Source organism: Bos javanicus, chromosome 17 (assembly GCF_032452875.1).
Source record: "Bos javanicus breed banteng chromosome 17, ARS-OSU_banteng_1.0, whole genome shotgun sequence".
In the NCBI taxonomy this organism is placed as follows: domain Eukaryota; kingdom Metazoa; phylum Chordata; class Mammalia; order Artiodactyla; family Bovidae; genus Bos; species Bos javanicus.
In genome coordinates, this window is record NC_083884.1 from 7,602,670 (window position 1) to 7,625,934 (window position 23,265).

Genomic DNA, 23,265 nt, shown 5'->3' on the forward strand with positions numbered 1-23,265 from the left:
ATTAGAAGTAAATATCGATCTGTATTGCGTAAGTGTAAATAAAACGATGGTTACCTGTATACTGAAAATTTGAGTCTCTCCACTGTTACCTGTTTTTTTCATGTGGAGTTGGAGTTTTGTATGACTTATAAAAATCCCTACCTGTTGCAGTTTTAAATCAGACAAAATAGATTTGAGGAAAGTGATAGATACTTTTAAAAATAAAATGTCTGGTCTAGAGAATTATATATGGGGTAATCTCTTGCCTTTCTTCCTAATTCCTTTTTTTCTAGCAAGAAGAGTAACTATTTTCTTTTCAGTATATTTAACTTCCTTTTTGAAATTTTTCTCTCAAGTAAATGATGTATAGGAAAATGCAGTTAATTTAAGACTTTACCTCCATATACTCTGGTGCTGTGTCAGATTTTCACGTGGCTTGCTGCAAGTGCTGTGTTGGGTGTAAGAGCTGAGGAGCGAGCATGTGTTTCTGTTCTTGACAGGAGCATCCCTTGAGGTGTCACCATCCCTTCTGATTCCCTGCTGTCTATCAGCAGACGTCACAGCCGTGTTTCCCTCATCCCCTCAAAGCCTCAACTACTTGTACATCTCTCTGTAACTTTCTGAGTTTTCCGAGGGCATGAGTTCCTCTGAGGCTGTTTTAAGTCCGCCTGCCATTTGATCTGCTGTCTGCTCCTCCTGCGCATTACTAGCTTTAGGTCCACTCCTCGAGACTTGTGCCTCCCTGTGCTCATGCTTGGAAGTGAGGTGTGGGTTTCTGGGCCAGGGTCAAAAACTTACTGGCAGTTTCTGCTTTTTTCTCTCTTCTCCCTATTTCTGAGAAGAGTGGAGGGTCTGGCACATCTTCTTCTCTTAGAGATTTATTTCTTCTTGGGGTTTGGCTGCTCTCCTTTGCACTGTTTACTTAATTTTGCTGGAAATAAAAAGATTTTAAGTTAGGTGGGTATTAGATTTAAGTTAGATGTTTATCCTTCACTTGGTTTACCTCAGTGAAAGAAATATGTTTATTTTGTTGTTTCAGTTGGCTGGCAGTTGTGAATTTTAAGAGTATGTATTGTGGACTTACGAGCCACTAATTTGTAGGTGTTTGTAAGTTATTGAATCATAGAATAAAGTAGCCTCAAGAATTTTTTAAAGAGGGTAATCAAAGACCTAGAGATGTAGAGTGATCTTTCCGTGGACATAGCCTGTTAATGTCATAGTTGATTTGAGAGCATAAATCTCATGACTTCTTGTTCCTTAAGAACACATTACGTTTCCTGCTCTTTCCTCAACAACATGCTGCTTTATCTTCTTTCTTAGTCTTAGCCCATTACTGTCTTCAAATGTCTAAATGCCTTTATATCTACTTCTTATCCTGCTGTATATGTTCTGTGGGTATCTTCTTGCTTACACTATTCATGAAGTAGAACTCTGTAACAAAATTATGGCAAACAGCCATTTCAGTTCTGAGAGCAAGCTCAAGTTTTTCAGAACTTAAAGTAATACAAAATTAGGGATAAAAATGAGAAAATAGATGAGAAAGGGTGAAGTTTAGAAAAATTAGAATTTGGCATAATATAGGATATGAAATTACGTAGTGTTAAAAACTCTTAAAGGTATTAGATTCAGAAAATGTGGACACTGGTCATGGTAACAGTGCTGTAACTGGCCATGGTAACAAGGTCCCAGGGTGTCTTTTGTTTTGGCATTTATAGAAGAACAAAAAAAAAATTAGTTGAGTAATATTATGTAGGTGGACTGTAAGGCTCCTTAGTTTTCAGAAACAAAAGGATTCTATATGTCTAGCTGTTTTTAAAAAACATGCACACATGCATGCATGCACGGGTATTTCTCAAATCTGGCTATATTTCAGTTTATGTGGCCCCAGTCTTATTGGATTGATGCTTATTTTATATATGTTTTGAGATAGGCATTAAACATTTTTTTCCCTATATACTCTATTGGTTGATTTCTTTCTATGGCTTTTTAATGGGTGACTTACTCACAAAGAGTATATTAATAAATTTACACCATCATTCGCTAATTCATAGACTAGTGACTTTTGGTTTTCCATTTTAAAAGTGGTCTAGCCAAATTCATTGATTTTTCTTGTCTCTTTCTCAATCTTTAGTCATCAAATTTTGTAGGACATGTGCTGTTTATTAAGTTTATGGCACTCCTTAATTCCATCTTCCCCTCTTTTGTTTCTTAAGGAAACAAAACCAAAACCTTTGTCCTTGGTCGTCTTTGCTGCCTTCTTTCAAACTATTTCAGTTAAATTACTAGGATATAATGGTATAGAACTAGAAGGGCAAGATATATATAGGTAGGCTCATTTAGTTTATCTGGAATCTAATTGTTGCTGACTTGTTTTGTTTCCATTTTAATGTCAACTATTTATGTGTTCATGGGGCTGCTAGGTAGAAAGCATGTTTAACAAAACTTTTCCATGAGGATCCAAAGTATGTAATTGATATGGGTGATGTTTTTTGTATTTGTTGATTTAAAGAAATAACCTACTAAGTGAAATTTGTTCAGCTATTGTCTACTATTTTTTTTAGGAGTGGCAGAATTCTATTCAGAAGAATGCAGGCCTTGCTTTTATTGAACTTGTCAATGAAGGAAGGTAAACTATTTTATATCCATTTATATTTTACTTTAGAATCTTGTTCTTTTTTGCTATTTGAACTGATATTTTTGGTATTGATTTTACAGACAGTAATATAGTGAGTTAGATATTAATTATTATAAATACTTCAGTATTTAATCATTTTATTGTTCTCTTCATGGTTATGTGCTTCATGGTAACGTCTGTTCTTTATTTTTCAATAAGTAAGGCTAAGTTTGGCAAAAGTAAACTGATGATTTTATTAACAGATATAAGGAAAACACATATTTTTCAGACTTTCTTAAATTCTGTTATATTTTACAGCAATAATAAGACTGCTGCTGCTGCTGCTAAGTCGCTTCAGTCGTGTCCGACTGTGCGACCCCATAGACGGCAGCCCACCAGGCTCCGCCGTCCCTGGGATTCTCCAGGCAAGAACACTGGAGTGGGTTGCCATTTTCTTCTACAATTCATGAAAGTGAAAAGTGAAAGTGAAGTCGCTCAGTCGTGTCCGACTCTTAGCGACCTCATGGACTGCAGCCTACCAGGCTCCTCCATCCATGGGATTTTCCAGGCAATAGTACTGGAGTGGGTTGCCATTGCCTTCTCCATAATAAGACTAACATGTCTATATTATCTCATGTCATGGCCTGGGTATAAGGGAAGAAGAATTCAAGGAAAGAAAATTCAGTAATAAGAAAGAAAAATGAAGTACAGATATAAAAAGAAAGATACAAGGGTGAAAATAGATTTAAGAAAGTGAGAAAATTAAAAGGTGAAAATGAAGAAACGATGAGTGGACTACTCTGTGTCAGTTTTGTGGCATCTGATTTTGGATTATACAGTCAATGGAATTCTCCAGGCCAGAACCCAGGTCTCCCGCATTGCAGGCTGATTCTTTACCAGCTGAGCCACCGGGGAAGCCCGGTTTTGGATTAGTTGAACCAAAGACCCAGAGTATAGATTAAAAGGTGTGATTGACTGCTATTGGAAATAGCATTCTGAACATAATTATTGTTTATGCATGTTTCCTTATAGTGTTCTGGCTAATACTGAGAAACTGACACCATCACTTACAGGAAAATTTTGAAATAGTAGCTAGGAATTCAGCCTCTGTCTCGTTAGTGTTATAAAAAAGGGAACTGTTCCTTTTCTGGGCTGAGGTGACCTCTAAAAATGGTGCACTATTCACTTGACCCAGAAAACCCCACAGAATCATGCAAATTAAGAGGTTCATATCTTCGTGTTCATTTTAAGAACACTCGTGAAACTGCCCAGGCCATAAAGGGTAAGCATATCCGAAAAGCCACCAAGTATCTGAAGGGCGCCACTTTATAGAAGCAGTGTGTGCCATTCCACCCTTGCAGCGGTGGAGTTGGTAGGTGTGCACAGGACAGACAGGGGGGCTGGATGCAGGGTCGGAGGCTCAAAAAGTGTGCTGAATTTTTACTGCACGTGCTCAAAAATGCAGAGAGTAATGCTGAGCTTAAGGGCTTAGATATAGATTCTCTGGTCATTGAGCACATATGGGTGAACAAAGCCCCCAAGATGCTGCTCAGGACTTACAGAGCTCATGGTCATATCAATCCCTACATGAGCTCTCCTTGCCACATGGAGATGATCTTTACTGAAAAAGAACAGATTGTTCCTAAACCAGAAGAGGAGATGGCACAGAAGGAAAGATATCCCAGAAGAAACTGAAGAAACAAAAACTTATGGCCCGTGAATAAATGTCGCAAAAATAAATGCAAGTAAAAGAAAGAAAAAAAAGGAACTGTTTGTTTTGTATTAAGTGCTACTAAGATTATTCTACTTATCAAATTATAGGTGCTCACAGATTAGTACTGAATACAGATAAATAAACCTGCAACCATGTGCTAAATTATGTGCTAGAAGGTAGGAATGAGAATAAAGGGAAAGACTTCACAATTTAATATTGAAGGGTTAGGTAAAACCTCCTAGGAAACATGATTCCTGAGATGTATTTCCAAGGATGAGTTGTGTTAGTAAAATAGACTTTGAAAAAGTGGGGATTATGGGTAAGTTGGAGAGGACACGTGTGAAAATCATTCTTAATAGAGGGAATATAATATCTGAAGATGCTGTGATGTGGGATGCTGTGTGTGGTTGTGTGAATTGTGAGTTGTGTGTGAGTTGGTCATCTGGATCATAAAAGATCTAATGTGTATTTGAACTTTTATCTAAAGGCAGTGGGAAGCTTTGAAAGATTTTTAGAAAAGAAGTATGATTGTAATACTTGGATTTTGAAAAAATAACTAGCAGTGATCTGAGGACGGGTTGAAGGAGAGGAGACCTGATTGAAATGAGGAGCAGTAACAAAACTATTACAGTGATCTATGTGAGAAGCAGAACTAATTGTAGTCTGGAGTCTGGCAAGTGTTGGGAAATCAATAATATTTCTCAATGGGTGAATGGACTAATTTAGTCTCACTTTTAGCAAAAATTTCAAAGTGCTTACTCACCAAGAAAAAAAGCTCTTTGGCTGAATTTCAACACCGAGGTATTACATGCTTTAATAGTGTATATATGTAAAAAGAGACAGTGAGTGCTATTGATCGAATATGTATTTACTCTACTTAATGCAAAACACTGATTAACACCAGTTTTTTTTTTTTTTAAAGAAAACTTGTTATAAAAGTCAATTTTGTTTAGGTTCTACTAAGTGTAAATGCCCTCAATTATGCAAGTTACTGTTACATTTAATAGATAAGGCAGAATAGCCTTGTGATTAATAGTATTAGCCTTAAAGTTAGTTTTGGGTTCAAGTGCCAGCTTTGATATTTGGGAAGTACTGTTCTGTGAGCCTCTGTTTCCTCATCTGTTCATTCAGCCAGTATTTATTATGCACTGACTGTGTATCGTAATTGTCCTTGATTGTTGGGATACAACAATAAACAAAGCAGCTAAAGATTCTTTTTTGTGTGTGTAGATCTTACTTTTGAACAGTCACTGACAAGCTATAAACAATAAACAAAATAAGTAATGGATTATATAACACATGAAAGGCGGTAAGTTCTTTGGAAAAAGATAATGTTAAGTAGGTTGAGGGAAATTTTTGAATGAAATATAAAGGGTTTAGTTTGTAGCTTAAAGATTGGTTATATTATAGATCATCAAGAAAGTGACATTTTTGCAAGCCCCGATTGAAGGAAGTGAAGGAGTTAATCATAGGAGCATATACGGGAAAACCAGTAGCAGTAGAAGAGGTGAAATGTAGGAGCATTATGGATATATTTTGAAGACAGAGCCAGTAGGATGTTTCAGTACTAATGGATCAGATGTGGGTTGTGAGAGAAAACTGGGAGTCCAGTATTACTCTTAACATTTTTAGCTTTTGCAGCTGAAAAGATGGTGTTTCTGTCAACCAGGATGGTAAAATCTATTAATAAAGCAGTTATTGGGGGACAACAAGAGTTCAGTTTTGGCAATACTGATTTTTAGATCTCTAGTAGATATCAAGGAGGGCTTCTCAGGTGATGTTAAGGGTAAAACCCAACCTGCCAATGCAGGAGCCATAAGAGACATGGGTTCAGTCCTTGGGTTGGGGATGATCCCCTGGAGGAGGGCATGGTAACCCACTCCAGTATTCTTGCCTAAACCCACTCCAGTATTCTTGCCTGGAGAATTCCATGGACAGAGGAGCCTGGCAGGCTACAGTCCATAGGGTTGCAAAGTGTCGGACATGACCGAATTGACTTTGCATGCTCACAAACATCCAGGTAGAGATATTAAATGTGAAGTGAAAGTCACTCAGTTGTGTCCAACTCTTTGTGACCCCATAAACTGTAGTCCACCAGGCTCCTCTGACTATGGAATTATCCAGGCAAGAATACTGGAGTGGGTTGCAGTTCCTTCTCCAGGGGAGAGATACTAAATAGACAGTTGCTAATTATTTCTCCAGATTAGAGACCTGAATTTGGTCTCTAATCTATATGTCATAAGCATATAGGTGATATTTAATGTCTTGAGACTAGATGAAATCATTAAGGTGGTAAGGTCATGACAGATTTGACCATAGGTTCAGAAGTTGCTTCTGATTTGGATAGGAGCGGTTTTGGGAGAGTGGAAAAAAGCCTATTTGCAGTGAATTTAGAAAAGAGGATGAGAGAAGAGGAATTATTAGAATGTGTATAAACAATTCTTTAGAGGAATTTTGTTACAGAGCGGAGAAAAAAAATGGAGTGGGAGGGAATAGAGTCAAAGGAAATAGGATTTTGGAAAAATGAGAGCAAAAGAACAGTATTATGGTAAAAAGTGGGGAAATCAATGTAGAAGAGATAGGTGAGAATTTCTGGAGTGATTTTTAAAAGTAGGTTAGAGAGTGGGTGAATGTGTGTACAAATGGTGGGTCATTTATAGTAATATGGGAAGATGTTTCATGTAGTTGCAGAGTCTGGGAGGTAAATATGGAAGTAGAATGAGAGGCTTAAATGGGTTTAGGTTTTGTCAAGTGAATATGGGGGTGAGAAGGACAAGGGAGTCAAACTCTTATACAAGAGAGTGATTATGATCATTGGCCACAGGATTGTAATTGTTAAGGTAGGCCAGGAGAGTGCCTATAAAGAAAATGATTGGATGGATATATTGAACTCTAAGGACTGTTAGAGTTGTGATAGTAGAGTGACTGAGCTCTGAACATGAGAGGTAGTAGTGAAGAGACGGGTCAGATATACCAAGGCCATTCAGTTGTTGGAAATGCTGTGCTCTGGCATGTGGCCATGTGATAAATGGCTGAGGTAGGGTGGGAGACAAGACTGGAGGAGGAGAGGCGGTTCAGGGAATGTCAGATGGGGATCTTGGTAAGCTTTAAATCTTATTTTTGTAGACTGTATCACTTACCATCCCTCATCGGTGGTGCCTATCAGTTCAGTTCAGTCACTCAGTCATGTCTGACTCGTTGCGACCCCATGGACTGCAGCACGCCAGGCCTCCCTGTCCATCACCAACTCCCAGAGCTTGCTCAAACTCGTGTCTATAGAGTCAGTGATACCATCCAACCATCTCCTCCTCTGTCATCCCTTTCTCCATACCCCAAATGTTTCCTATTTATTTCTCATTGATTTTAGTTTTTGCTTCACTGTCATTTTCTCCAACACTATTCTTATAATAATTCCTGGTGCTTTTACCCACATTGTAGCATGTATCAGAATTTTGTTTTTTTGTATTGATTGATTAATGGTATTCTGATATATGGATATACCACATTTTGTTTATCCCTTCAATGAACATTTGGATTACTTTCTGTTTTGGCTGTTATAAATAACACTTCTGTGTGAGTTTTTGTACGAGGCTTTGCGTGGACATACACTTTTCATTTCTCTTGGGTAGATATCTGGGAATACAGTTGCTGAGTGGAATGAGAAGTCTATGTTTAATTTTTTAAGTAACTGCTAAGCTGTTTTCCTAGTTAGCCTGGTGGGTATCTTACACTGTTTTTTGTTTGCATTTCCCTAATGGCTAATGCTGTTGAGTGTTTTGTCAAGTGCCACCTTTGGGAAAATGTGCATTTTTGCCCTTTAAAAAATTTTGTTGTGTGACTTTTAATTTTTAAACAGTAGCTTGTATTTTTCTAGATGCAGCATTTTGTCATATACATGATTTGCAACATTTTCTCAATCTGTGACTTGTCCTTTATTTGTGCTGAAGATCAAAAGTTTAAAATTTTGACAAAGTATCATTTACCAATTTTTTTCTTTTATGGATTATGATTTGTTGGCAAATTTAAGACATTTTAGGTTAAAACAAGTAGTAGGGTTTTCTTTTTTTTTTTTTTTTATCTTTTGAAATTTTGTAGTTTTAGCCTCTACATTTAGATCTGTGATTCATTTTGAGTTAAGGTTTTTGTATGCTGTGTTTGGTCGTTGAGTCGTGTTCCACTCTTTGGGACCCCATGGACTGTAGCCCGCCAGGCTCTTCTGTTCATGGGATTTCCCAGGCAAAAATACTGGAGTGGGTTGCCATGCCCTCCTCTAGGGGATCTTCCCAACCCAGGGATTGAACCACCCTCTCTGTATCTCCTGCATTGGCAGGTAGATTCTTTACCACTGAACCACCAGTTAAACCCACTGTTTTTGTAGTGTGTGAGATCCAAGTATAAGTCCAGTTGTTTTGGGTTTTCTACCTAAATGATCCTGTTATCTCTGATCAGAGACATCCTTACCTCTTTCTTACCAATCTGTATACTTTGTTTCCTTTTCTTGTCTCCTTTCTTCTGGTAGAATATTGAAGAGGAGTGGTGAGAGGGGCATCATCCTTGGCTTTGTACTGGTCTTAATGGGAAAGTTTCTAGTTTCTTACTGTTAAATTTGATGTTAGCTTTTGGTAGATATTCTTTATCAAGTTGAGGACGTTTTCTTCTATTCTTAGTTTATGAGAGATATCATGATCATGAGAGATATTTATCATGAATAGGCATTTGATTCTGTCAAGTGCTTTTTTGGTGTCTATTGATATGACCATTTGATGTTTCTTTTTAGCTTGTTTATGTATAATGGATTATGTTGACTGACTCTGGAATGTTGAACTGACTCTGCATACCTGGGATAATTTGTGCTTTGTTGTGCTATGCAATTCTTTTTATGGTTGTTGAATTCAGTTTTGTTTGTTGACTTGAAAGTTACTCGCTTGGGCTTAATTTGCAGAATTGATCTCTTATGGTATGGTAATTTAATGTTGCTGCTTAGCTGTTTTCGAATTCTTCTTGGGTCACACCTTTTTCTCCATCGCTTTGAGGTTAATGAATGATTGGTCAAACCCTTGCTGAAACCTGTGACCGTGTATGGCTGGTAGATCTGTGTTTGGTTTGATGAACACATTTAAATTTGCAGTTGTTTTCATCTCTAGCTTTTACTTCCTGTTGATCTTTGTCGAGTCTGTGTTGTATGTGTGCTTAATGGCTCAGAGAGCCATGTGTGAAATTCTTATTTTGCTAATTCATTTTCAGGGTATCCCTCTCTTAATTTCTGGTCTCTCATTCTAACTTTAAATGTAATCTCATTCTAGGAGAGGTGTCGGGTTTTCTGGTTTTCAGCTTGACATGCAGTATCTTTATTTTCTGTCCTCCCTTCCAAATCAAGTCAGCCATCTCTGGAAGTTGCTGGTTTCATAAGGAGCCGTAAACGGATGAAACTTTTACATGCATGGTGTTTGGGTGGGACATTTCCGGAAAAGATTGCTACAGACTCCGTTTGTTCTTACTGTGTTTAGCACATTTCTGTGAATAAAATTTTTCTGAATTTTGTTGTTTGCTTTTGTCAGTCTTCAGAACCCTGAATTGATTATCTTTTTCAGTTCTGTGCTGTTTTTCTAGGAAATGATTGGTTGGCCTCTTTATTTCACCATAGCTGGGAGGTTGGCCCCTAGATCTTTACATGTCTGGTTCATTCTGATTTAAGTCCTAGTTCAAGTGTTGCCTTTTCAGAAGTCCTCCCTGAATCCTGTTACCCAGGTTACTTGTATCTCATTTCTTAAAAATTTCCTGCTGATATCTTTTACCGTCTTCCCAGGTTTGTTTTTGTTGTCTCTCTTCCTGTCCAGTGCTTGCTGAGGACAGGCCCTCTGTGTCTTGCTTATTGTTTTATTCTTGGCTGCTAGGGAAGTGCCTAGCAAATCCAGTGAGTATTTGTGTTTAATCGATAAGATACTATAAGAACACTTACAGTTTTTATTTCAGTTACTGCCATTTTTCATGTAAATGTCATTATTTCTTAAACAGAAATTTGGTGTATGCAGATAATCTTGACAATAGTCAAGTGATATTTCTTTGAATATTAACTCTAAGAGAAAAGAAAATACATAGACAATATAATAAATATTTTACACTAAACTTTTTTATCTGTCTTGTAAAGAAATGAGTTTTATGTTACTCTCAAATATTTTACCCAGAATAACTCATACTTATTGTTTCTTATTGAGGAAGCAATTATTTGAAAAACTTATTTGTTTTTATACCACATGTGATTATAGGTTGTATAATACCTTTCCTGTTTCCTTATGCCTCTCTTACTCTGGATTTGTTTGCCTCCAGGTTAAACCGTCTTCTTTACCTCTGTGCTTTGCCTGTAGGGATCCCTTAGCTTTTGTCTTTCAAGCAAATGTTAGAAATAAACATCGGTATAAAGAGAACTAACTTTCTTTACTGAAATAATGAAAGTGCTATTTGATATTTTTATTCTCTCTTTCTTTAAGGGTAGAATGTATTGTAAAGGAATAATTTAGAGATTTATTTTCTGAAATCAGTGGGCTGACTTTCTTTTTATAAATATTCAGTGCATTGAGATTAAATGAGTTTATGTAGCAGTGGATGTATTTGTGTAGCAGTATTCAGCTACTGGACTTAATCCCAGGGGCAAGAAGAATAAGTAATAAGGGTTTTCTTTTCACTGCAGAGACTGACCTTTTTTTTCTTTTTCTTTTTATGTAAGTCTGACCTGCTTTGACCTCATTTATAGAGTAGCTGCTATAAATTTTGGCCTTGATTAATGTTTTATTAGTGTAAATAACATGTAGACCTTTATAGACTGAGACTACAGCATGGGATTTATCGGACTTGATGGGTATCCTTAACAAATCAATTACTTAGGTCAGACATAAGTAATTGTTGTTTGGTAGGAATGTTTCTCTTAACTTACCTGTTTAATTGATTAGATACTTTCTTTCTAAATACACTGTTTTGATAGTTTTAAGTTGAATTATTTATCTTTTTCTTGTAAATAGCAATCCATTTTAAACCCATTTTTTGTAATCACTGACATAATCAAGTAGTATTTCTTTGACAGTTTTTACCAAGACAGAGTAAAATATATTAACATATAACGAAAGATTTAAGTTTAAAAAAGTAAATTTCCACATTTTGTAAGAACTTTATGCTATTTCTGAATCATAATTGTAGGGTTTTTTTGTGATGCATGAACCATTATCATCACTATCACCTCAGTTAACTTTTCAAATATGTAAATCACTGATCTAAAAGTGTTTTATTCATTCTGAAAAACCTTCTTTTAGAGTGTTTCGTGATTCTGTGGCACCACATTAGTAGGAAACCAGAAAGTCTATTCTAAATTCTAGTGTGGTAGGTAACATTATTATGTATATAGGGCTTTGGTTGATTTGCTTATGTACTGGATTTCATTTTATGTTAGTTGCTTTTTCTTTCACCTTAAAAATATATTTAACTGAAAAGTGAATTAAAAACTAATTCCAGTAGAACTGTTGCTTACATTTTTAAATTAAATTCTTTATCAGTGAACCTTAAAAAGTCTTTTCTCATTTGAATAAAGGGGTTTAGAGTTCATATTTTGCCTTTCTTCTTATTCTTCTATTATCCTTAATTGTTTTATTGCTCTTTTCTAAAAATTTTAGTATCTCAATATTGGTGTTAATTTTGCCAAGCAGAAATAGATCCAGCGGCTATGTAGCCTTCTTTCTTCCTGCCAGCTTGCCTGACATCCAGACAGCAAATAGTTTAAGTATTTTAAGTCCCTGATGTTGTTCTAGGCAGTGGTGATCGAGGCAGCTGCTCTATGAGTATCACTAAGTTTATAACTTCAGTTGTTTGACTTGTGTTAGAAGGAGCAATGTAATGGATGAATGTTGGATATTGTATATATTTATTTAGATGGTCCTATTTTTGTTCTTAAACTCTGGGATTTTGAAAAATCAGTGCAGATTCCCTGTAAGTAAAATTTCTATAGCTTAAAAGAAATCCTATCTTTGTTACATAAATTTTTAATTTGTCTCCTCATTTATATTTTAAAGTGAAAAACAGACACAATTCCATTGGCTGATCAACGTTTTTAAATTTTTGATGGTAAAGATCAGAAAGGTAGTAGACAGTGGAGGGGCTTCCCTGGTGACTCAGATGGTAAAGAATCTGCCTGCAATGCAGGAGACCTGGGTTCAGTCCCTGGGTTGGGAAGATCCCCTGGGGGAGGGCATGGCAACCCACTCCAGTATTCTTGCCTGGAGAATCCCATGGACAGAGGAGCCTGGCATGTTACATACAGTCCATGGGGTCACAGAGAGTCGGACACGACTGAACGACTAAGCACAGCACAGCAGTAGACTGTGGAACCTAGTTTAAAGGAATAATATCTGTTAAAATTTTTAAGATATAAATTCTTATCTTGAATTTTATAACCTTTAAAATATATAAGTAATTATAAAATGACCTCTGTTTAAACTGTTGGGTTTAGTTTACTGAAAATACATTTTGAGAACTTCTATAGCCTCCTAGGATTTTACTCTTAAACTTGCTACTAGGAGTCTTTCCTTTTTCCCATCCTTGAAAAGCGCAGAAAGGCAGATTATCCCACATACTGTTGGGCACATTGCTTAATTATCCCCTGGGGATAGTCAGTATCTGCTTATTGAGGCAATAATTCAGACTTGTATCTGAATATGTAAATAGCCCTCATAAAAGACATAATGTTTCTAGTACTAATACACTTGTCTGGCTCTTTAGAATTCAACTGCTTCCATTGCTCTTATGCTTCCTGAACAGTCATTTTGTAGCTCCAGCATTTCCCTTCACTACAAATATCATAGAGTCCTAATAAATAAATGTCTGTTGAATAAGTCAGAAGAATGAAAGGAAAGCAAGGCAAAGAAGGAGAAGGAGAGAGAAAGAGAAGGCAAAAACACTTTTCATTTTATGCTCTTGGCTATTATTTGGGTTACATTTTGGTAAACGCAAAGGTATTTGTTGCACTTAAGTAAACAGTTTAGGTAGGATGTAGTCTTATCTGATGTAACCAAAGATATACTTGGAATCAAAGTAGAAATAATTTGTTGGAAACTCTGGAGAGTTTCTTAAAGAGCCATATACTTTCCAGTTAAATTTTTAAAATTATGTGTGTAGTAAGACTCCAATTAAATATTATAAACAGTTGTTTGGCTATGATCTTTGTTCAGCTGTATAGATATTTTGGAAGGCAGAGTAATAGGACATTGTTTCAAAGATTTGTTGAGAGTAGACTTTCATCTCCATTTACTGTGGATTGAATTGATAAAGATATTTGTGTGGGTTATTTAGAAGGGATTGTGTTCTTTCCTTCTGAAGATTAGACTATTTAAATTACTGCTTCTTATTTTCGAAAGTTTAATGGCTTATTAAAGAGAACTAGAATTTTCTCTGCTTAATTAGGATAAACACATTTTTCCTATTTCATTTCTTCATGTGTTTTGGTTTAAAAGAGTCATACGGTCAAATTATTTTTCACTTTTAATTTTCCAGCTTGATGCCAGTTTCTTGTGGTTACTTTTTAGGCTTGTTCTGTTGTGATCAATGTAAAATAATGGTACTGCATTAAAATTATATTTTTCACCTCCTAAAAATGGTGAATCCCACTAGGTTTGAGGGCTTTACATGTTTGGCACTGCAGTTGAGGTTTTTCAGCACGGCCAAAGTTTATGGTTTTCAGAAAAATGTGGTGTGGATTCAAAATGCCTGTAGAATATGCTTGTGTCTGTATAGAAGTTCACAATCTTACAGATTGTTAAAAACTGCAATGGTTTATACATAAATGGAATCATTTACTTTATTAAATGAAATTGAATATAGAAAAAAGAGGCAAATTGGTGGAGAAGGGGCTAGAAAAATAAAGGTAAACTTTGAGAAAAGTAAAATGAAAATAAAATAAAGACTGAGTTGGTTCACTTCATTCATTCAGAAATATTTATGCATGACTGCTGTGTGCTGCTCTGTGATTTAGGCTCTGGGGGTAAAGCAGTAGATACAGTAGGCACTACCACGCTCCAAAAGTGTGTTTTAATCGACATGGATGATAAAGAAATTAAAATGTTCTTACTAGGTCAGAAGGTGCTAAGTGCTATGAGAAAGTTAAAACAGGGAGATAACGAGAATAGGCGCACTGTGGGGTAGAGAATGTTGCAGTTTTAAATCAGGTGGTCAAGGTGGAATTTAAAAGGACATATTCCTGTGAAATGAGAAGCAAATGCAACTAGCAGTGGTGACAGAAGCAGTTAGAAGATGGGAGATATTTTGTGACAGAGAAATCCTAAACTGGATTACAAGTGGGGAGTAAACAGAGTGGTTTTCTTTGTTTTTGCTTTTTTATTATGAAGCTATCTTCTCTCCCACTTTAAAATATTTATTCTCAAGAATATGTATATATAGTCCTAAGAATTTGTTTCACCTAGAACATGCCAGCTTGCGACTGCCCATCTGCTTCCATTCTACCCTCTCTCCTACCATGAGCTATTGTTTTAAAATGTTCGACTTGGGATTATTGTGCAAAATAAGTTTGGAAAAATAGATTGATATCAGTATATATATATATATATATATATATATATATATATATATATATATATTTATATATATTGATATCAATATATATATTGATATCATATATATATATATCAGTCTTACCCAAAGTCTAGACTAGTGTGTGTGTGTGTATATATATATGTATATATTTGTTAAATCTGAAATTTATATTAAGTTACTGAGTTCTTATAGTTTCATGAGAAATAATTTCCTCTTTCTGTCCCAGTTGTAGTAAAGTGTATGCACATATTTTAGTCTTCCTAATAAAGGGTATTAGCTTGCAGAAGTAGGTACCACCTGGACTATTTCTAAACCAAGAAAGATCTAGATTGGCTTTAAATATATATGGAGCCTTTTAGAGAATGTTGAAAAGTTTGTTTAAAAATAAACTTTTGTTGATGATCAGTCTGCTGTTTCTAAGACTTCACTCTTGTGTATTCCATGATGTTAGACCTTGTGTATCTCTTACTCAAAATTGTTCCTGAGGGCTTTACCTCAGAAAGGAGTACAGAGAGATCCATTTAAGAATTTTTGTGATACTGAATTGTTGAATATGCTCTGTGTGTGTGTGATGTGATCAAAGAGGTGGTTACATGGAAAGTTATGTAATATTTCTGCCATATAGGGTTTCCTGGTTACTCATACAGTAAGGAATCTGCCTCCAATGGGGGAGACCCGAGTTTGATCCCTGAGTCAGGAAGATCCCCTGGAGAAAGGAATGGCTGTCCACTCTAGTATTCTTGCTTGGAGAATCCCATGGATAGAGGAGCCTGGTGGGCTGCAGTCCACAGGCTCGCAAAGAATCAGACACGACTGAGCTAACACTTTCACTTTACTACAATGTGAGAATAAAGATTGTATTAATAAATGAAAATATATTCTGAGAAGTGACGTTTTATTAGTTGTGATATTACTGAAGGATGACTTTGCAAACAACTTGTTCGTCTCAGATTTGGTTTGTGACTATTGTTTGTGGTTAATTCTAAAGAAATTATAGTGTGAGAGAGATTTCCAATTCAGACACATTGCTTCCATATTCTCAGTTGTTAGGCTATGGTAAAGTGGTAACTTTTCCTTTCCCATCAATGGTGAAGATGTTTAGTAGAGAAAATCTGACAGTCACTGCTAATGGGGGAGGGGGGTCGCAGAAAGCCCAGGAAACAGAGCAGCAGTATTGGAAAACTCTTGGTGAAAATGTGTGTATGTGCTTACCCAAGGTCTAGACTAGTATAATCAGATGTGGACAATGGGCTGTAATGTAGTTATGGGCGACGGTTGTCATCATTACGGTTATTTATTGAGCTGCTAGCGTGAATCTCTCCTACTTGGTCACTTGATAGGGCTGTTTGTTTCCTAAGGCTGACACAAGCAGTTTTTTTTTCTCCTTGTGCTAGAGGTATAAATTATACCCACTTTTTCTTCTTAATATATGTGAATCATTTTTTGCTCTGCATTTTAGAGATTTAATTTGCTAAATAGTAAACCTACTATTTTGAGACTGTTCATTATAATTAAAACTTTAATTCACCTATAATTCTTTGTTGGAAAGATAGTTTTTACAACTATTAAAATTACAGCTGCTAAATACTGTATAAATTGTATATTTTAGAAAATATGCACATAGATGGAAAATATTTGCCTCTTAGAAAAGCAAAATTCTTTGTTCATTTAGATATCTTATTATTTTGTGGAGTCATTTTTGTTTTCCATAATAAAAGGAAAAGTTGTGTGTCTAACTTAAATGAGAAGCATGTAGTTAGGGCCTTCTGAAATACTGTATTTTAAAATCATTTTGTAAATTATGAAGGAAAAATGTATATGCTTCCTTTCTTCTCTGAAAGTAACACGAAATACTTCAGTACATTGTAATCCGATTTTAAAATATTCTTTTAAATGACTAAGATTAGACAGTAATACTTTTTATTATGTACTGAAAATTTTTAAAACTTAAATTTCTGATGTAGTTGTCTAATTTAAAGCCTCTAGAGTTTTGCTTTAAATTACCTAGTTAAATTTAGATACTTGAGAACTTTAAAGAATTGCTACAAACTATCCATTTATCAAATAATGATTAAGTACAGCCTACCTGAACAATACCTCTTAGGTGCTGTGGTTGATTAAAAAAGAAGAATAAAACATGTGCTTCTTCAATCACCTGTGGTCTGATACGGAGGGTAGAGTAATATATGTAGCTATGATACTGTGTAAACAAGTGAAATACCTGCTGTGTATGTAATAAACATTAGATATATGACTGGCATTAAGTAAAGCTTTTAAGATAAAATTGTGCAGTGTTCCTTAGAGGGAATGGGGCTTCAGTTAGCCCTTAAGGGAATCGAGACTTTGGAGGTAGAGAAAACATGGAATCATAGGTTTAGGCTGGTTCGGCACTCATTTTCTGTCATTCACTTCGTACTTGTTCATCGACTGTAGACTGTGCGGCAGCCACTTTTCTGGAGCCGGAAGAGACAGCTGTGAGTAAGACTTCACTGTCATAGGAGAGGGAACAAATAATACACAAGTTAATGAGCAAATAAGGCGATTCAGAAAGTAATAAATGCTTGGAAGAAAACAGTACAGGATAATGTTATGAGAGGGAAGACTTTATAGGGAAACCGATAATAGTGTGTTTAGAGGAGATGTGTGAAGAAGTGACACTTGATTTGAATGAAGAGAAGTGGCCAGTTTGAGATCTAGGTCATAACATTGTATGGTAAGGAAATATCAAGAGCAAAGGCCTTGAGAAGGGACTGATGTTTGTGAATTATCGGAACAAATAAAAGGCCAGAGTGGCTGGAGCAAAATGACTCAGGGAGAGAATGAAGGTTGGAAATGCCAAAAGTATCCAGATTTTCAGTCACATAGGTCCCTGTCTGTTGTCAGAAATTTGGTTTTAATTTGTTTGGTAAAAATATGTTGCAGAGTTTTAAACAGAGTAGTGGCATGATATGACTTAGGGTTTTATGTTTTGTTTTGTTTTGTTTTTTGATGGCAGCATTTAAGTAAAATGTTTGTTTTTTAGGTTTTAACTTATTTTTAAATTTGGTAAAATATACATAATATAAAACTTAGACTTTACCCATCTTAAAGTGTACACTTCACTGTCATTAAGTGCATTCCCTTTGCTGTGCAAGCATTGCAGCATCCCTCTCTGGAACTCATCGTGCTATACTGAGCCATTCCTCCCTCCTCCCGGCCCTGGGCAGCCACCATTGTGCTTTCGTTTGTGATGACTTTGTCTACTCTATGCATCTCATGTTAGTAGAATCGTATAGTATTGTCCTTTGGTTCCTGGCTTTTTTCCCCCCACTTAGCATAGTATCTTCAGGTTTCATCCATGTTGTAGCATATGTTAGACTTTCCTTCCTTTTTAAGGCAGAGTTTTCCAGTGGTCTTGTATGGATGTGAGAGTTGGACTGTGAAGAAAGCTGAGCACTGAAGAATTGATGCTTTTGAACTGTGGTGTTGGAAAAGACTCTTGAGAGTCCCTTGGACTGCAAGGAGATCCAACCAGTCCATCCTAAAGGAGATCAGTCCTGGGTGTTCATTGGAAGGACTGATGCTAAAGCTGAAAATCCAATACTTTGGCCATCTCATGCGAAGGGTTGACTCATTGGAAAAGACTCTGATGCTGGGTGGGATTGGGGGCAGGAGGAGAAGGGGACGACAGAGGATGAGATGGCTGGATGGCATTACTGACTCGATGGACATGAGTTTGGGTGAACTCTGGGAGTTGGTAATGGACAGGGAGGCCTGGCGTGCTGCGATTCATGGGGTCGCAAAGAGTTGGACACGACTGAGCTACTGATCTGAACTGTATATTTCATCATGTGTGTACAGCATGTTTTACTTATTTTTTCACTGATAGGTAGCCACTGAGTTGCTTCCACCTTTTAGTTTTGTGTGTAATGCTTCTAGTCCCTGCTTTGTATTCTTAGGCTATGTATGCAGAAATGGGATTGCTGGGTCATATGACACATGGATGAGCCATATGAGATATAGGTCATATTTTATTTTTTTAAGAAACTGCCCCACTGCTTTCCTTAGTGGCTGCACAATTTTATATTTCCACCCACAGTGCAAAAAGGTTTAAATTTCTCTGTATCCTTGCCAACAATAATTTTCTCGGTTTTTTGATAGTAGCCATCCTAATGGGTGTAAGGTAGTATTTCCTCATTTGGCATTTCCTTGATGTTTAGTCTCTTTTCTGTGTAATTAGTTATTTTATATCTTATCTGGCAAAATAGCTATTTAGTAGTTTGGCCCATTTTAAATTATTTATTTCTTCTTGTTATTGAGTTATAGGAGTTTTTTCCATATGTATTTTGGTTATTAACCCCTTATCAGGTATATGATTTGCAAGTATTTCCTCCCATTTTGTGGATTGCCTTTTTTACTGTGTTGATTATGTCCTTTGACACAGAGAAGTTTTAAATTTGATAGTTTAAAATTTTAAGTTTAAGTTGATGCTTTAAGTTGTAAATTTTTTAAGTGTTTTTTCTTTTGTTACCTGTGTTTGTGGTGTCATAGCCAAGAAGTCATTGTCAAATTAGAGGTTAGGAAGCTTTTCACCTATGTTTTCTTCTAGGAGTTTTATATTTGTCTGTGTTATATGTACATCTTTAATGTATTTGAATCAGTTTTTATACATGGTCTAAAATAAAGGTCCAACCTTGTTATTTTGCACATGGTTATCCAGTTTTCTGTACAGCATAAGCTGTGTTTTTAAAAGAATGAATGAATTATGGAGTATTATTATGAATTATAGTCCAGCTTAGTTAGGACTCCACACTTTCACTACTGAGGGTCCGAAATCAATCCCTGTTGATCCCACAAGCTGCAGGCGCAGTCCACAAGAGGCAAGGTTGGGGGAAGGTGGAGAATGAATTGTGGTAGGGTCGGGATATGGAGCAAGAAAGGAAGCAGGTATATCAATGAAGATACTACTGCAGTATTTCAGGCAAGAGGTGAAGGTGGTTGAGACTGATGTGATTAGCAGTGGTGATAGACGGATATGTGATATATTTAAGAGTTAAAGCAGTAGAACTTGCTTCCATGAGTTTGATTTGGAGGTGAGGGAAAGGTAAATCAGGAAATAATCCTAGGGTTATATTTAAGGGGACTTTGTTGTTTGTTGTTCAGTTACTAAGTCTTATGCCACTTTAAGGGGACTTAGGAATTATTTATTGAAGTAGGGAAAAGTGAGGTAGGGATCGGGCAAGAGTTTTTATTGACAGTGGGTAGGTAAAATCAAGAGTTCTGTGTTAGAAATGGTAAATTTGAAATGCTCATTGGGTGTCCCAGTGAAGACTTCAGTTGGACAGTTTACTGTGTGGGTGGAAAGTACAGGGAACCAAATGTAGGGATGGAGGTATAGGAATCAGCAGCGTGCAGGTGAGAGTCTAAAGTTATTGGATTTATGAAATAATTTTGATAGAGGACCTGAGCTCTGGGAAACTACAGAATTTAGAGGTAGTTCAAGGAGGAGGCAGTGGGAAAGGAGACAGTGAAGAAGCAGCTACTAAGCAGGAGACAAACCAGGAATGTGCTGTGTGATATTGAGGAAGATAAGAAAATGGTTTAAGAACCTTAAGGTGCTTGTAACAGTTACCTTGCTACTTGCATGTAGTCCTAACTTCCTGTGTTATACTGTAAACTCCCTGTGGCCAGTTTTATGATTCTTTATATTCCTCATATATAGTAGCCTAGAATTGCCTGGCGTAAGCAAATGTTCGAACTGTTTATATTTGCCGTGTAAGCACTGCTAGTCCTCTACCAATGATCAGGCACTGTTTTATACGCTGGAGATAATAAGGATAATCTACTCAAGGTCAGTGCAATCTGAAATGGAAGACAGATTTGTAAATACCTAATTAAAATGGTGTTATACAGAATGATACAGTATAATAAGTACCACAGAAGAGGCGTGTCAGAAAAAGTTTTATCAAGTTAAATCCTGAGTTTTGCTTTGAAGGATTTATAAGATAGGCAAGATAGAATAAGAAATGATGTCCTTCCTGGCTGAGAGAATAGTAGGAAGATGTAAAGAAGTATTAAAGTTCCAAATGTAAGATGTACAGTCATAATCAGATTTTCATTTCAGAAAACTAACCCTGTTGAGATATTGTTGAGAATAATGAGATTAGTGGAAAGACATTTGATTGGAGGATTGTAATAATCAGGGAGCGTCCCAGGTGACACTAGTGGTAAAGAACAGGCCTGCCAGTGCCGGAGACATAAGAGTCAGGAAGATCCCCTGGAGGAAGAAATGGCACCCCACTCCAATTTTCTTGCCTGGAGAATCCCCATGGACAGAGGAGCCTGGTGGGCTACAGTCCATAGGGTCGCAAAGAGTTGGACATGACTGAAGTGACTGAGCACACATGTTGTAATAATTGAAGCCATGAGGTTGGGCTCCTGAGGCATTGGAAGATGTTATGGAAAGAAACAGCTTGAGAGGTACTAGAGAGGTAGAATGGACCATACTTGTTCTATTGAAAGTGAAGAATGATGAGGAAGGAAGAATCAGATATGGTTGATATTTCTAGTCAGTAACTAGGTAAATAGCAATGATATTACCAGTCAAGGTAGAGAAGGCAAGAATGATCTGTGAATAAGGGACTAATTTAATGAATTATGTTATATTCCATCCACAAAAATTCTGTTTGATAATGGTACACTGTTAAGTAAAATAAACAGTATAAAATAAACAATGTAGTATGACTCCTTTACACACATGTACTTAAATATTTATGTGCACAGTTTTTATAAGTTTAGACAAATGTAAGGACAGGTATGTAAAATATTAATAGTGGTGTGGCTTATACTGAAAAATGTTCCTGTGTTTCCATTGTTGCTTCCTTATTTAGGTGTTGCATCATTTTTTTTTTTTTTTTTGTACTACATATATTACATTTATACAAAGCACCAAAAAAAAAAAAAAAAAGGACAATAGTATATGTCTTATCTATTTAGATATCTGTGCATTGTGTGCATCTTGAAAAATAATGATGGAAAGGGTGTTTTCTTTTCAGAACACATTTTCCCCCCCTCTTTAACTTCATTCATACTGTTTTGCACAATGACCTTTTCTGTCCTTTATGCGTCACCCTTTATTTAAGGCTCATCTTTATGCTCTAGCTTTCTGTTGGTACTTCTTTCCATCTTGAGGAACTGATAGTTATCTTGACTTCTACTGAATTCTGATAGTACGTGTATTCTATGTCCTAACTGTATTCATATTCCTTATCTATTGATATGTAATAATTCCCAGAAATGTTGCAGCTTGAAACAACACAAATTTACTATCTTGCAGTTTCTTTGAGTTGGCCATCTAGGCACAGCTCAACGGAATCCTCTACTGCAAGTTTTGTAAGTCTGCAGTAAAGGTATTACACAAACTGTGTTCTTGCTGGAGGTTAGAGTCCTCTTTTAAGCTTATGTGGTTGTTGGCAGAATTCAGTTCCTTTCACCCAGAGGACTAAGATCCCCTTTTTCTTACTGGCTAAGTAATCACTAAGATTACTTAGATCACTAAGATCTAATCTCAGCACCCAGAGGCTGTCCTAGTCCCCTTGTCACATGGCCCTGTCACACCATAGCAGCTTACTTTTTCAAGGCTGGCTGGAGAATCTCTTGTGGGCCAAGACAGAGCTTATATAATGTGACATATCACAGGAGTGTGTGCCCCATCACCTTTGCTATGTCAGTTCAGTTCAGTTACTCAGTCATATCCGACTCTTTGCGACCCCATGAACCACAGCACACCAGGCCTCCCTGTCCATCACCAACTCCCAGAATCCACCCAAACCCATGTCCATTGAGTCGGTGATGCCATCCAACCATCTCATCTTCTGTCGTTCCTTTCTCCTCCTGCCCTCAATCTTTCCCAGCATCAGGGTCTTTTCCAGTGAGTCACCTCTTCGCATCAGGTGGCCAAAGATTAGGAGTTTCAGCCTCAACATCAGTCCTTCCAATGAACACTGAGGACTGATCTCCTTTAGGATGGACTGGTTGGATCTCCTTGCAGTCCAAGGGACTCTCAAGAGTCTTCTTCAACACCCCAGTTCAAAAGCATCAATTCTTCTGCACTCAACTTTCTTTATAGTCCAACTGTCACATCCATACATGACTACTGAAAAAACCATCACCTTGAGTAGATGGACCTTTGTTGGTAAAGTAATGTCTCTGGTTTTTAGCTATCTAGGTGTTGGTCATAACTTTTCTTCCAAAGAGTAAGTTTCTCTCTATTTCATGACTGCAGCCTCCATCTGCAGTGATTTTGGAGCCCCCCAAAATAAAGTCTGCCACTGTTTCCACTGTTGCCCAGTCTATTTGCCATGAAGTGATGGGACTGGATACCATGATA

At 36.6% G+C, this 23,265-nt stretch overlaps 1 protein-coding gene across 7 annotated transcripts in view; it reads left to right on the top strand.

Annotated features, from left to right (window-relative positions):
* Positions 1-23,265, top strand: part of LRBA (LPS responsive beige-like anchor protein) — a 753,999-nt gene that overhangs the window by 257,701 nt on the left and 473,033 nt on the right. For all 7 annotated transcript variants that reach the window (XM_061384015.1, XM_061384012.1, XM_061384019.1 and 4 more), the window contains exon 35: positions 2,541-2,605. In XM_061384015.1, the coding sequence (XP_061239999.1) occupies positions 2,541-2,605 (65 nt within the window). The remainder of the gene's footprint in view (positions 1-2,540; positions 2,606-23,265) is intronic.